The 13,364-nt window shown below is 39.2% G+C and overlaps 2 protein-coding genes across 2 annotated transcripts in view; one reads left to right on the top strand and one right to left on the bottom strand.

The window, feature by feature from the left end:
* Nucleotides 1–215: 215 nt before the first annotated feature.
* LOC311074172 (putative E3 ubiquitin-protein ligase HERC4) lies at nt 216–9,051 on the bottom strand. The gene is made up of 24 exons (XM_084100550.1): nt 8,703–9,051; nt 8,414–8,534; nt 8,248–8,324; nt 7,906–8,127; nt 7,460–7,551; nt 7,245–7,375; nt 6,981–7,108; nt 6,821–6,888; nt 6,613–6,719; nt 6,230–6,289; nt 6,040–6,145; nt 5,771–5,957; nt 5,526–5,689; nt 5,354–5,428; nt 5,159–5,257; nt 4,972–5,040; nt 3,257–3,406; nt 3,030–3,170; nt 2,774–2,940; nt 2,620–2,683; nt 2,480–2,538; nt 1,202–1,385; nt 1,024–1,123; nt 216–903 (listed from the first exon to the last, which is right to left on the bottom strand). Exons 1-24 carry the CDS (start codon nt 8,914–8,916, stop codon nt 689–691), a joined length of 3,000 nt encoding a protein of 999 aa, XP_083956676.1. The 5' UTR covers nt 8,917–9,051; the 3' UTR covers nt 216–688.
* A 735-nt stretch (nt 9,052–9,786) lies between these two features.
* The window catches only part of ppm1kb (protein phosphatase, Mg2+/Mn2+ dependent 1Kb), an 85,035-nt gene continuing 81,457 nt past the window's right edge, over nt 9,787–13,364 (top strand). The window contains exon 1 of the mRNA XM_084096413.1: nt 9,787–9,813. The gene's annotated coding sequence lies outside the window, so the exon portion shown is untranslated. The remainder of the gene's footprint in view (nt 9,814–13,364) is intronic.

Genomic DNA, 13,364 nt, shown 5'->3' with positions numbered 1-13,364 from the left:
CAAACTAAAAAGTGCTTTTGTCATCGTGTGTGAGCCACACTGGTCAAAATGGTTTTTTTGTTTTGTTTTTGGTTAAATCAATGAGAAATTCAAATCTAATGTGAACAAGAAACAAACTGTTGTTCAGCAATCTTAGCTTAGCCTATTTGTTTTGAGAGAAAATATTTCTCATTTGAGAATTGAGTCAAAGCAATTAAGAAAAACTGCAATGAAATAGTATTTACAACAACATATCTTTTTATTTATTTAAGCATTTAAATATGTTTGAAGAACCACCAAATAACAGGACATATAATAAGGTTATGAGGTGACATACCAGAATACATGCATCAATGCATCATATTATATATGATAATAAAAATTACAAAATGCCTTAGTTCAGTTATTCCCCCATCTGTAACGCACGAACAATGAAAGGTCATTTAAAAATATATAAAAAACAATATCCATACTGTAGCTCTGACATCTGTACTGTTTATTTACAATTATTTACAGTTTTTAGATAAATATTTAAATCGACTGAGCTGTGTTGCATCTATATTTCAAACTTGTGGCTGAAAGAAGCTCAGGGAAAGAATCACATAGTTCATGTAACATTTTACAACCAGATAACCTACAAGTTTTAGCAACATACAGTTAGTTTTGTATATTTTGGGGAACCTGAGAGGTTTGGAACATTCAGGGATGTTCATCCTCGTCCAAAAACCTCACAAAAATGGATTGCATGTACTAGTTTGTTGCGAAGTGTGTTGATACTGCTGTATTTGGGAAGAATTAATTTGCCAAAACAGGTCTGAGCCTCTGGCAAACGGTGATCTGGATCAGGACCGTCTGACTGACAAATCTTCAGAGGACGCTTTGAGAAACCTCCCACAGGTACACGGTCCGATCCATACAAGAACACTGAAGAAAAATAGGTAGAGCAAGCATGTGAGGCAATAAAAATAACAATCCTTAAATGTCCATATGATGTTGTAGATGCATACATTTTAAAAAAATAAATAAATTTATGTTTAAGCTTACTCAGAAATTTCTTCTTGTTCTCTTCAGAGAACTCAAAGAAAACAGTCCAGAAGTTCTTGATAAGCTCATCAGAGGCAGAACATCTTTCATAGGAAGCAGACTGAAGACAGAGCAGATAAAGTCTTAAATACTTGTTAAATTCTTGTTACAAATTTGCAAGTTCTGCTAAAACATTTACCTGGTGAAGCTCCTGCCATTCATATTTAGGGGAGCCGTGGAGAAGCTCCTGCAGTTCTTCAGGGTGGAACATGCTCCAGACAGCGAGCGGGCAGCCCTCAGAGAAACCTCTTGAAAAATACTTGAACTGATTCTTCACAGACTTGTTGAAAACAAAGTCCACATACAAGTCCACGTACTTCTGTCTGCAAAAAAAAAAAAAAAAAAAAATCAAGACAAGCTTGAGAGATGTGTAATAAAATCAAAAAGTATAGATTTTATATAGATAGATAGATAGATAGACAGACTGATAGATAGATGGTCGGAAAAATTATTATCAAAATGAAATGAAATAAGCTTTCTGAAGAAAAAAAGAAAAAAGATTAATTTTAGGTGTTCGGGTCATTTTTACCTGCGAGGGAAGTATTTGTTACGAAGTGCGAGGGAAGGATGAGGTTAGTTAAAGCGTAACTCTCGCCAAAATGCAACCTAGGGTCTTTTTGTGAATCTACCCGAGGCAAACTTTCGTTTAAAAGCATAATTAGAATGGAAACGCCACTTTTAAGATTGACCGTATTTTTGTTTTCGGTCAAATTGCCTTTTGAATGGTAGTGCATGGGGCACGACTATGATAGCATTAAAAAAATCTCTATTTTTAAAACACTAAGAAAGCTCGACACAACATGAAACTTTGCTGGAAGTATCACCAGGGGCTCTACACATGAACTCGAGCATTGACAACATTGTTTGTGTACACAGAGTTTACTAAAAAGAAAGGTTTTGAATAACTCACTGTAGCTGTTGTTGTTTCCGGCCGCCGGCATTTTGTCAGTCAAAAATAGTCGATCTCCGAATGCGAATTAACGGACTCTGAATTTTAGTATTGTTTCTTATATGAGGATCCTTTTTCAAATACAAGGTCAATATTGATTTTCACTCACGACAAAACAACAAATTATTCGTGAATACCTTTCTTTTTAGTAAACTCTGTGTACACAAACAATGTTCTCAATGCTCGAGTTCATGTGTAGAGCCCCTGGTGATACTTCGAGCAAAGTTTCATGTTGTGTCGAGCCTTCTTAGTGTTTTAAAAATAGCGATTTTGATGCTATGATAGAAGTGCCCCATGCACTCCCATTCAAAAGGCAATTTGCCCGAAAACGAAAATACGGTCAATCTTAAAAGTGGCGTTTCCATTTTAATTATGCTTTTAAACTAAAGTTTGCCTCGGGCAGATTAACAAAAAAGACCCTAGGTTGCATTTTGGTGAGAGTTACGCTTTAAACAAGTGGTACACTACCTATTAACTGTGGTCACTGGAATTTGACCTCCGTTTGGAATGAGCTCTTGCCCTTTGACCTGAAAGAGGTAAATGGCTCCTGTAAGCATTTAAACAACAGCTGTGTACACTTTTATACAAGTGAATATAGACTGTATTACTGTGAAATCCAAAAAGAGTATATCCACGACGTCCTCATCTTCCTCGAGAAGGCTTTTCAAACTTCTAATGTGGGATTCATAAAATACAATTAAACCATGATCAGCTCTGTAAAAGCACTGGGAAACTTACAATGTGTAAAATCGAATGGTTTACCTGGCCTCCACAGGGGACAGTTCCTCCAGATCATTCAGAGTGGGACTCAGCTGGAGGAGTTTCTTGAACAAGGCCAGTGGGAAGTCAATGTTCACGAAATGACGGTTGTACAGCGCCATTCCACAGATAACGCCAAGATAGTAAAAATCCTTATTACATTGTGTGCGCTGAAAAGACACAAACATCGTAGCACATATGAGATATGGAAGACCACATAAGAAGCTTAGGAATAAGGAGTGTTTGGTGTAGAGCTTACATCAGGATTGAACCAAACCAATGGATTCTCATGGACCTCCAGCAACCTTTTCTCCCATTTGAGAATAGACTTGGAAAGGAGGGAAAAGAATTCTGCTGATAAGCCCCTCCCATCTATTCCATTCTCCCCTATGAACACCACCTAAAGAAGAGACGTTTTCATCATTGTAAAGGTAAAATGCAATATCAGACATTTCAGCTCTGATTTCAATTCTGTAATTATTTTACCTCTAATAGATTTAAAAATGAGTGGTTTTTTTCTTTGAGAAACTTTAGCGTGTCTGTCAACAGTGAGTCCCTGTTTACACGCAACACATTGTTGCCATTAAACATGAACATCTCTTGGTCAGGAAACCCTGTGGACTCATCCTGCAAGCACTAAGAAGAGTAAAATTATGTTAGCTTTAAAGGGGTAATCCACCAAAAAATGTCAACTCTGTCACCATTTACTCACACTTGTGTCATTCCAAACTTGTATGACTTTCTTTCTTCTGCAGAACACAAGTATTCTGAATAATGCTGGTAACCAGACAGTTTTGATGCCCATTGACCTCCATTGTGTGGTCCAAAAAAAGGAATTTCTCAAAATCTATACACTATTAGAAGAAAAGGTTCTATATGGAACCTTTAAGGGTTCTTCGTCAGGCACTTCATAGTCTCAGCCTCAGACGTCACGCCCACGGAACGTTGGCTAAACGTCTGATGCATATGGTACACCTAACTGGAAACACTTCAGGAATGTCGAAGTCGTCATCTGATTGGTTGAATTTTATCGGATTTCCGGGGGCGCGAGTGTCGCGTTTATTTTCGGTCCGCCGGGAAACAAAGCGCAGACGTGTGATTGCGGAAGAAAAACTGTTGTGTTTACATGAGTGACAATGAGCATTTATCAAGATCAGCTAAACGTAGGATTCTCAAAAGTATGCGAGGTTATACGTGCACGAACAGATCAATGACTTACTGCTTGTTTTCTTCTCCTTCTTTGATTTTCTATGCTGACTGACTTGTTGCACGCCGGTCTGTTGTTGTGGGGACATTTCCACGCCCCGAAACGTGACGCTGAACGAAACGAACTGTAATTGGTTGTTTGACATGTCGGTCAAACGGCCTTATGGGCGGGCCTTGGCCAAAGAAAGCTGCTATGAATTCCAGACCTTCAGCCGTCAGTCTGAAGGTCTGGCTACGCGAGACTAGGCACTTCATAACCTTTTATGGGCTCCCATTATGAGATCATTTTATGGATTTAGTTTCAATTAATTACTTTAGTTTTAATTAATTTTTTTATTTGAAAAAAAATGTATGAATCAAACAGCTTGTAAACATACTTCATCACTAGAAAATAATTAAATAACATGAGAGTATTATGCAATTATTTAAGACATTTCTCCTTATAGAACCTTCTTGGCGTAAAGGGTTCTTTAAAATTGAGTCAAGAACCCTAGGGTTCTATATAGAACCCCAATGAACCTTTTTTTTTTCTTTGGCCCTGTTTACACCTAGTATTAAGATGCGTTTTGGGCGCTAAGCTAAACGGGTGTAAACGGGGTCTAAAACGTTTTGAGCTTGTCCACTTTCGACCACTTCTAGAGGTATTCGAAAACGCATTGGACCAGATTTCACGTGGTTCGAATAGCCACAAGGCCCTGTTTACACTTGGTGTTAAGATAAGTTTTGGGCGACTGGATCACAAGATGAGGGAAACACATTCCCGTTTACACCTGGTGTTTTAATCCGTCTCTTTTTCCCACTTTCAACCACTTCTGTCCTGATTTCTTTGAGGGGAGGGTAAATGCATGTTTTTTCAGATCTTTTGATCTTAATACTAGGTGTAAACAGCGCCTAAGAGTGTATTTTGTGTCCCACATAAGAAAGAACATCATACAGGTTTGTTATTTTGCATATGTACTGTATGTATGGCATATGTACATCCATCTCTGACTTACACAAAACATTCTCCGTTTAGATACGGTGTCAGCTGCAAAAGGGAACTTGACCAATATATCAATAATTCCCTGAAAGAAAAATTTACTTTAAGATTTGTTACAATTATTGAACACAGAACATTAAAAATGTCATGCAAATCTCATTGAAATATTCGTTTGTATCATGACAGAAGACTTCAATACTCACAAAGTAGTAATCTTTCAATTTCTCCATGTCATTTAAATCTTCATCTGTGAGCCAAAAGCTAATAAACATCTCTTGCAGGCCTGCCACGGTGGCTTGCAGCTAATGATGTAAAGAAAAAGAGAAATTTCTGGTATTTTGGTTTGTTGTCCAAAAATATCTTTGTGACACAGAATTCACTATTGCTTTGGTTCTCACCGTATTTAGGAATTCATTGATCTCATGGATGATGAAATCACTGTTTGTGATGTCATTGTGGGTAGTGCAACAGACCTTCACAACAGAGAATAGTATAGTATTAAGTATAAACAACTATTATACAATGACAAGGTTACATTTTATCTTGAGATCAAATGTTTAGAAAAGACACCTTATAGAGCATCTGAAGGACCTGCAAAAAGTTCTGCAGGCGTCTAGTAAAGTCATGCTCGGTTTCACCGCGAGAAATCTGGTCAATCAGCTCAGCACATTCTTTCTGAAACAACTTCACCAAGCCTTTGAGCCAATCGTTGGGGAGTTTGGACCAGTACGTCACTGAGAATATATCATACAAATACTTAGGCAAATACAACAAGGCCAAAAAACACAAAGGATGTAAATGTCCTCCAGCTTTACCTAACACCTTGAGAACAGCAGGATTCAGATCAAGGATTTTGGAGGCCAGTTCTCCAGTGAGTTCAGTTCTTTGTTTCTGGAGTCCTCTGATGAGCTCAGGGAGGAGAAGGTAAAGTCTCAGAGCTTCCACACCAGCTGGATTTGGATTCAGATCCGGCAGCAGTTTCTGTTGAACTACCTTCACTACCTGAGATACGGAAAACCATGAACTGCATCTCACTGTTTAAAATGTAATGAACATTTTTTATAAACATTGGATTCATCATTACCTCTGTTATCGACCGTTTATCCTCAAATAACTTTGCAAAGGATGTTTTAACCAAATCAAAATCCAATCCACAATGCTCCACAGAAGTCTGAGAATGTCCATCACAACTACAAGGACAGAACATTAGATAAAATCTGTGATGGAAGGAGTGATTTTAGGCACAGAAATGACTAGATAAGACCTAATTTTACCTTGTTTTGAGGAAACTTCCATTCAGAGAAGCAGCAGAGGAGAACACTGTGTTTATTTCCCTGTAAACAACAAAACAATACTTTTTAGTTCATTTATATGCACTTGTATATTAAATTGCTTAACAACACAATCTCTAATTAAATTAAAAAGTAAGAATCCTAAGATTCACATACTAAATTGTGTAAACATTATATAAAATCAAGACTATCTGATTTTTCTGCTATTTAATATTAAGTTTTAAAAGAAGGACAAATGCATTAAGGTCATGACACACACCACATGTTTTTTCACAATATTTTAAGAGCGCACACAAATGCTGTACACTGGATTTATAACAATACCATGAAAAATCATGTGAACAGAAGCTAAGGCAAACACTCACTTCTTTATTGTTGGCCATTTATCACTTCCAGACACCCATCGGTCAATCATTCTGTCATTTAATGTCAAAACCCCTCGGCGATTGGATTTTGGCTTACTTTCGAGCTTCTACAAAATACAGTAAAGTAAATATAAGTAATCACGGTGCAGCAATAATTGGTATGTAAAACAAATGAATCATCATTATGAATGAAATCTGCCTGTCTTACTTTGAAAAACAAGGCAAAGGAATGATTCTCCCCAGCGATGAGTTTTTCAAATGTGTATTTCTCACATTCTGTGTGCAACAAATATTTAGTTCAGAGCAACATCCTGAATATAAAATATTCATAACAAAATAACCTACAGTTAAAAGATCATTTTATCTACCAGTTGAGAGATCCACAGGGAAAGGCACAGACTGCTTAATCATTTCTCCATTTCCCAGCTTCCCTTGCATCCCACATCCAAATGAATATATCAGCTTTGACGATTCGACTGATACGAGTGTGTGACGTCTTTATTCAAGAAAGAATTAAATGCCTAATCATTGAGCTGATCTCAAACGTTAGACATGATAACCTTGTGAAGAAATAAAAAGAAATCTGCAATACTGCATATAAACACTGATTGCTTATGAAAAGTCTAGTTTACCTCCCACATGTGACCTGTGACACTTTAGATCCCCAAAGTTCAGCAACCACCCGTGGATGATGTTCGTCTTTAAATGAGTTGTGCCCAAGCTGGCCAAAACCTCCTGATCCAAATGTGAATACTGTGCCGCCCTGAAACACAAACAATTAATTATATTTTCTGTCCAGTTTGTTGTATGCTATAATATGCATATATAAAATATTACAAAACACTACCTTTGATAAAGTGGCAGTGTGTTCCCCTCCACATGAGATGGACACAGTTTTCTTTCGGTTCAGACTATTTACAACCGTTGGGACGTGTCTGTCTGTGGTGGGAAAACAGTAAATTCCTCACTTACAATGCTTCGATATAGATTTTACACAGTATTCCTTCGCAACCCGTCTTTTCTAAGAGAGATCGCTCTACCACTTTACTTATCTTTAAGCGAGAATATTATACTCAGTGTGTTAATTATATTTTACTTATAAATATTAGAAGTGATTTTAACTATTCATTTATGTTTCTTTATTAAACTTTTAATCGTGATTATGAATTAATTAATTTTACTCTTCATTTATTATTTAATTTTCTGTTGTTAAGAGATAAAATTTGACTTAATCATTCTGACTGGATCTCCTCCTTGCATCACTGGTTTAGTTACATGATGAAACATTCAGACCTGTAGTGTCTCCGAGGCCCAGCTGTCCTGCCGAGTTCTTTCCCCATCCGAACACGACTCCAGAGAGAGACAACACAAAGCTGTGGTCTCCTCCAGCGCTGATCTGAGCCAGTGGGATCCCACACAGACTCTTCACGGGTTGAGCTGACAGAGAGCTGGGCTGTTCTTTCTCCAGACCCAGCTGACCGTGAGTGTTATCACCCCATACGAACAGCTGACCATCTAAAAGACCAACAACAGCTCTGTATATCTACACTCAAATGCCAATCAATTCATGTCAATCATAAGAAGTCAAAAGATTAAAACAAAACATCAGCTGTTAGATGAAATGGTTGTGAATACCTTTGGTTAGTGCCATTGAATGCTGGTCTCCACACGCAATCTGAATCACCTGCCTGTTTTCCAGACCTTTAAGAGGACTGCAGAGAAAAGACAATCTGTCAGATATACTGTATATTTGTTATTATCATGTATGGTCATTTATACTGTAATGCCTACATAAACATACCGGCACACAGTAGATTTGTCCATAAAGAGAACTTTTCCTCCATAATCAAGAAGAACCGCACCAGCTCCTCCACAGACAATCGATCTGAATCTGATTCTGTCCTTCTTCAGCTGTAGTGGCTCTGGAGTAAATACAATATTTTCATCAGTTCAACTTCTATTCAGACTGTAAACATACAAACAAACATGTTTTCATAATACATGACATTTATCTTACATGTAATAAGTATTGTAATGATCAATTTAACAATAAAAATAGTTTCATTTATTGCAGGCTTTCATAGGCCTACCTAGTTTTCCATCGTGATCACAGTCTTCACCGCGCAATCTAAGGACCGAGACCTTCCCATTCCTGATAAATCCAACAAAACTCCTTCCTGCTGACATGTCCTGAACTGCTGATTTCGGACACACGGATCGTATTCCACATTTGCCATGTTTGACTTTGTCAGGCTGTAAGAGACCGAAGCCCTCTCTGACCTGCGCTCCCCAGTAACACAACATGTTCACAGCTGATGGACCGAAGACTCCAGCTGACTGAAGAACACACTCACATATTAAACTGAAAGCAAAACACGCTGGTTTCAGCCTAAACGAAACCTGTTCGATTTCCCCCTAAAGTGAAACTGTTTCGGAAACATAATCTACAATGATGCTTTCAATAGAGTGAATAGCTAAAACGAACAACAAAGAAAAGGAATGAGGAATTTAGTTGAGTAATGAGGGCAGTTAAATGGAAAACGAAACAAAAACTTAAAGGGATATTTCAACCAATTCAGTGTATTTTTCTCTCGTGTTGTCCGAAACCAGTATAACTTCATTTCTTCCACGGAGGCGCAAAAGGAGGTGTTTGACAAAATATAATGGACTAAAAACTAACAAAAGTCAACATTCAATCTATTTTCATGCAACGAAAATGATTGGTGACGAACATAGAGGTGACGAATCGATTCTGTACGTCACCTCTCCTACATCGAGATCTTCAGAGAAACTTTAAAGAGCAAGCGCAAACTTCATGTCGATACATTAACACACATACACGCTACGTCTGTCTGTGTGCGATGAAGTTGAGGTAAACATTTGGCGGTGTGTGAATAATTTTAAAACTGTTCGCTCTTTTACATGATTCCGAGTGACAGAGTGCCAAACTACTGTTTCTCCTAAATCATTGGTTTAGATCCATGTCAATCACAGAAATCTGGCCAATCAACTGATTGAACCCCACCGACGAAACGGAGGGATCTGATTGGTTCACTGGTATTTTCCTTCAGAGGTGGTCGGTGGTGCAGAGAGCTGAAACGACTCTGAGAAGGAATGACCGACTGTATATTATTTACATATACTAACGCGTTAGGATAAACAAAAACAAATCGAAATTCATTGTTATCACACAATTTGAAGGTAGGTAGCAAATAAAAATTTAGAAATTATACAATACTAGTGCAAAATGCCCGTGCAAAATAAGTTTTTAAGTGTGTTTTTAGTAATTGTTGGTTTGGTGTGTTTGAGTGCTCATTGTTACAATTGCACAGCAAAAGTTCAGTGACATTTTTATTTGTGCATGGTAGAAAGCACACAATGAACTCTGAGAAAACGCTATGCTTGAGCAAACAGTTTGTGCATAGGCAACTACAAATGATGCCCGTGAAAGAGACTGTGAACACATTGAAAAGGATATGTTTAGTTGGTGAATAGCATTTACACAGTAGTGATAACGTTAAGCGCACCAGAATGAAATATAATATTCAGAAGTAAACAGCATAGCTGACTTATAGATTCAGTTTACATCCACAAATGAATAAGCGCGTCGATTCAGGGAGCAGTGCAGAGTGCCCGTGCAAAATCAGATTTTGTAAGCTGATCGCCGTCAAAAAAGTTCAGGAGATATTTCTTAGCAATGGCTGACTTCAACAGTTTCAATATGATAGCATTTTGGAAAAAAAGTGTCATGAATTTATTGCATTTTTTGGGGAAAATAATCCGTTTTTATAATAGATCTTTGAAAATCCAAATCTGGATTTGAATTTTTTATGATATTATAACCTAAAGATGCTATGTGAAAGTTTGAAACAGAAAATAGTGTTTTTCATCTTGCCACTTTCTTGGTAAAGAAAACACATTTTTACTCAAATTAATCAAAATGGATTTATCACGTTCTGGAACCAAACTATAATATTCAGAAGTAAACAGTGTAGCTGACTGAGTGTTTATGTCAGAATGTTTATTTTTAAACCACAACCTTCTTGGGGCTTCTTTGACTGATACAACCCTCTAATGTCAGAATGTTTATTTTTAAACCACAACCTTTTAAAAATGATATATTTAACAATATCTTTTGCATTTCTCATCCAAACAACATCAAACTTGGCACTGCACTTACTCGTGCCCGTAGCGAGACACCTGTCAAGTTTGAAATCCATCGGACTAATGGTTCGAGAGATATGCGAATAACACACACACAGACACACACACACACGGACATACAGACAGACAAGACGTTTCTGTAATTTATAGATAGATTCTCTTTTTGATGTAGCGGAATCCGTTTTTGCTAGCAGCTCGAGCGCCGAAAAGCTTGATGATTCATTTCCATTTGCTTGTTGTAATTAATGTTATCATTAATAAGCTTCTTCGGGTATAATTTATATCAGTTTATCAAATTTTGCGTTATTAGTTATGTTTAAAGAGGAACTATGCAGTTTTTTTTTAGCTTAATTTACCTTAAAGGGTCATTTCACCCGTGGAGACATGAATGTGTATTGAAAGTGGGTCATTTATGTAGAAGAAATGTGAAATTATTTTTGAATTTGGAGCTTTCTAGACTGAGAAAAGCCAGAAAATGTATTTTTGGCTTATGTGGATGAAAGACAACAACTCCCAGAATGCACTTGCTTCGCTGCCCTACAAGGCCACTCCCAAGCCACGCCTACTGGTAAGACAGCGCAGTTGAAAACAAAAACATCAAGGCAAGGCTAGGCTACGAGTGAGTCTCCGTGACGAGTTTGCCCAAAATGTCCGGGATTCGGCTTTTGCGTTCTACAGTCGCCATTCATCATGTTTACTGTGGCGAGCAGGACGAGGCTGAGGGGCGCGGGAGAACGGCGCGAGGCCGGTGGCGTGATTACTGACGACCGACACCTGTGAGGCACTGTTCTCGTATCGCACGGAGGAGCAGGTATTTTCTTAGCAATGGTAAAACACACATCAACCGATCACGCCACCGGCCTCGCGTCTTTCAACCGATCACGCCACCGGCCTCGCGTCTTTCAACCGATCACGCCACCGGCCTCGCGTCTTTCTCCCGCGGCGCTAGCCTCGTCCTGCTCCCTGTATTACTGTGATTACTGATGAGCGCGCCTGTGAGATGCACCGGTCTCATGGGCTATCTCTCACGGAGGTGCGGGTATTTTCTTAGCAATGTTAAAACGCAAATCAACCGATCACTTGTTTAGCATTCATGTAAACATTACATTCAGATTCACCAATCGGGGTGAATTCAGTTAGATTGAAACAAAAGGTGAGCATGTAAACAATGGATGGCGACCGCAGAAAGCAAAAGCTGAATCCCGGACATTTTTGTCGATCTCGACGGCCGGACATGTCTGGGAAATAACCCCTACTCAGCTTTCTTCGTCCCTGTTTTCTGCAGGTTTCTGCCGTTGAAATCAAACGCCCTCGCACTGATCTGTGATAGGTCTGTTAGCGCATTAGGTCCAACCCCCTATGGGCGGGTTTGAAAGGGTGGATCTAGTGCTTGTAGTCTTAACAGAAATCCCCTCCTCTTACACTTCCTCCTACAATGACGCAAAATGACGATTTTTGCGTCATTGTAGGAGGAAGTGTAAAGAGGTAAATACAGATTTCTCTCGTCTCGGGGGAAAATGAAAAAATGTTGCATGACCATTCAATAGTATGACTGGGTTTCTAACAATGCAAAGCTTAATGCAAATGGGTGAAGTGTCCCTTTAACTGAACAGCTTCGGAGTCATTGGAATGGTTATATGACTTTTTTCGGGTTGAATGGTGGCCGTCTCGAAAGAAATGGACACAGTGACCATGGATTGGATTCAACGGAGACAAGTGAAGTCAATTAGAAGCACTCACTTCCTGATGGCTGACCGTACTGCGCAGACTCAAACTGAGCTTGGCGACGTAGATGTGACGTGAGCAACCTGTCTGTCTTCTAGTAGCTGTGCCAAGAGAAATCTGAATCATTCCCTTCCGAAACTTGCAGAGACAGAGATCGTGAGTAGGAGGTGTCCATGAGCTAGGAGCAACTTTTGCTAAGTATGGGCCTTTATCGCATTTCCTGGTTTCGCAACGTTCGAAATCGCCAAGCAGTGTACTCGCACTTCCGGTGGTTACTTAGTTACCAGATAAACTATGGCTGCCTCCTCTCGCCGGTGCTATTGCAGTGTACCGGGTTGTTCAACGTCAAAACAAAGACAGCCATACCTTAGCTTCCATGAGTTCCCAAAGGACGAACATCTCCGCAAGGCTTGGGTGAGATTGATAAGGAGGGACGAAGGTCCTTCGTTCAATATAAGTCGGGGTAGTACGTTTGTGTGCAGTTTGCACTTTGACGAGGAGAGCATTTACGTCTCGAAAAGTGGGCGGAGGAGACTAAAATCCGGTACTACGCCAAGCCGATTTTCGTGGAACAGCTGGGGGGAGACTCGTGTGCTTCGCCAGTCAGTTTTCGATCGGGTTAATGCGCGTTTTCAAGTAACGTTAGTTGAAGAGTTTCAGAATAGCGACTCTGCTATAGAGAACGCGGATGAACAGCCTACAGTCGCGGAGGATCAAGAACCCGCAGCCGCCAGTGATCACAATTACACCCGTGACTCCGCAGGTGGACTAGATGCTGATGCTGCTGCCGAAACCATCAGGCAACTGGAGGCTAAGGTCAGGAGTTTAGAAAGACAACTGAGGGACCTGTCATGCACACTAAA

This window comes from Abramis brama (genome assembly GCF_963993115.1).
Source record: "Abramis brama genome assembly, chromosome: 2".
NCBI classification, from domain to species: domain Eukaryota; kingdom Metazoa; phylum Chordata; class Actinopteri; order Cypriniformes; family Leuciscidae; genus Abramis; species Abramis brama.
Note: the sequence above shows the minus strand (reverse complement) of the source record. Positions and strands in the feature narration are given on the sequence as shown.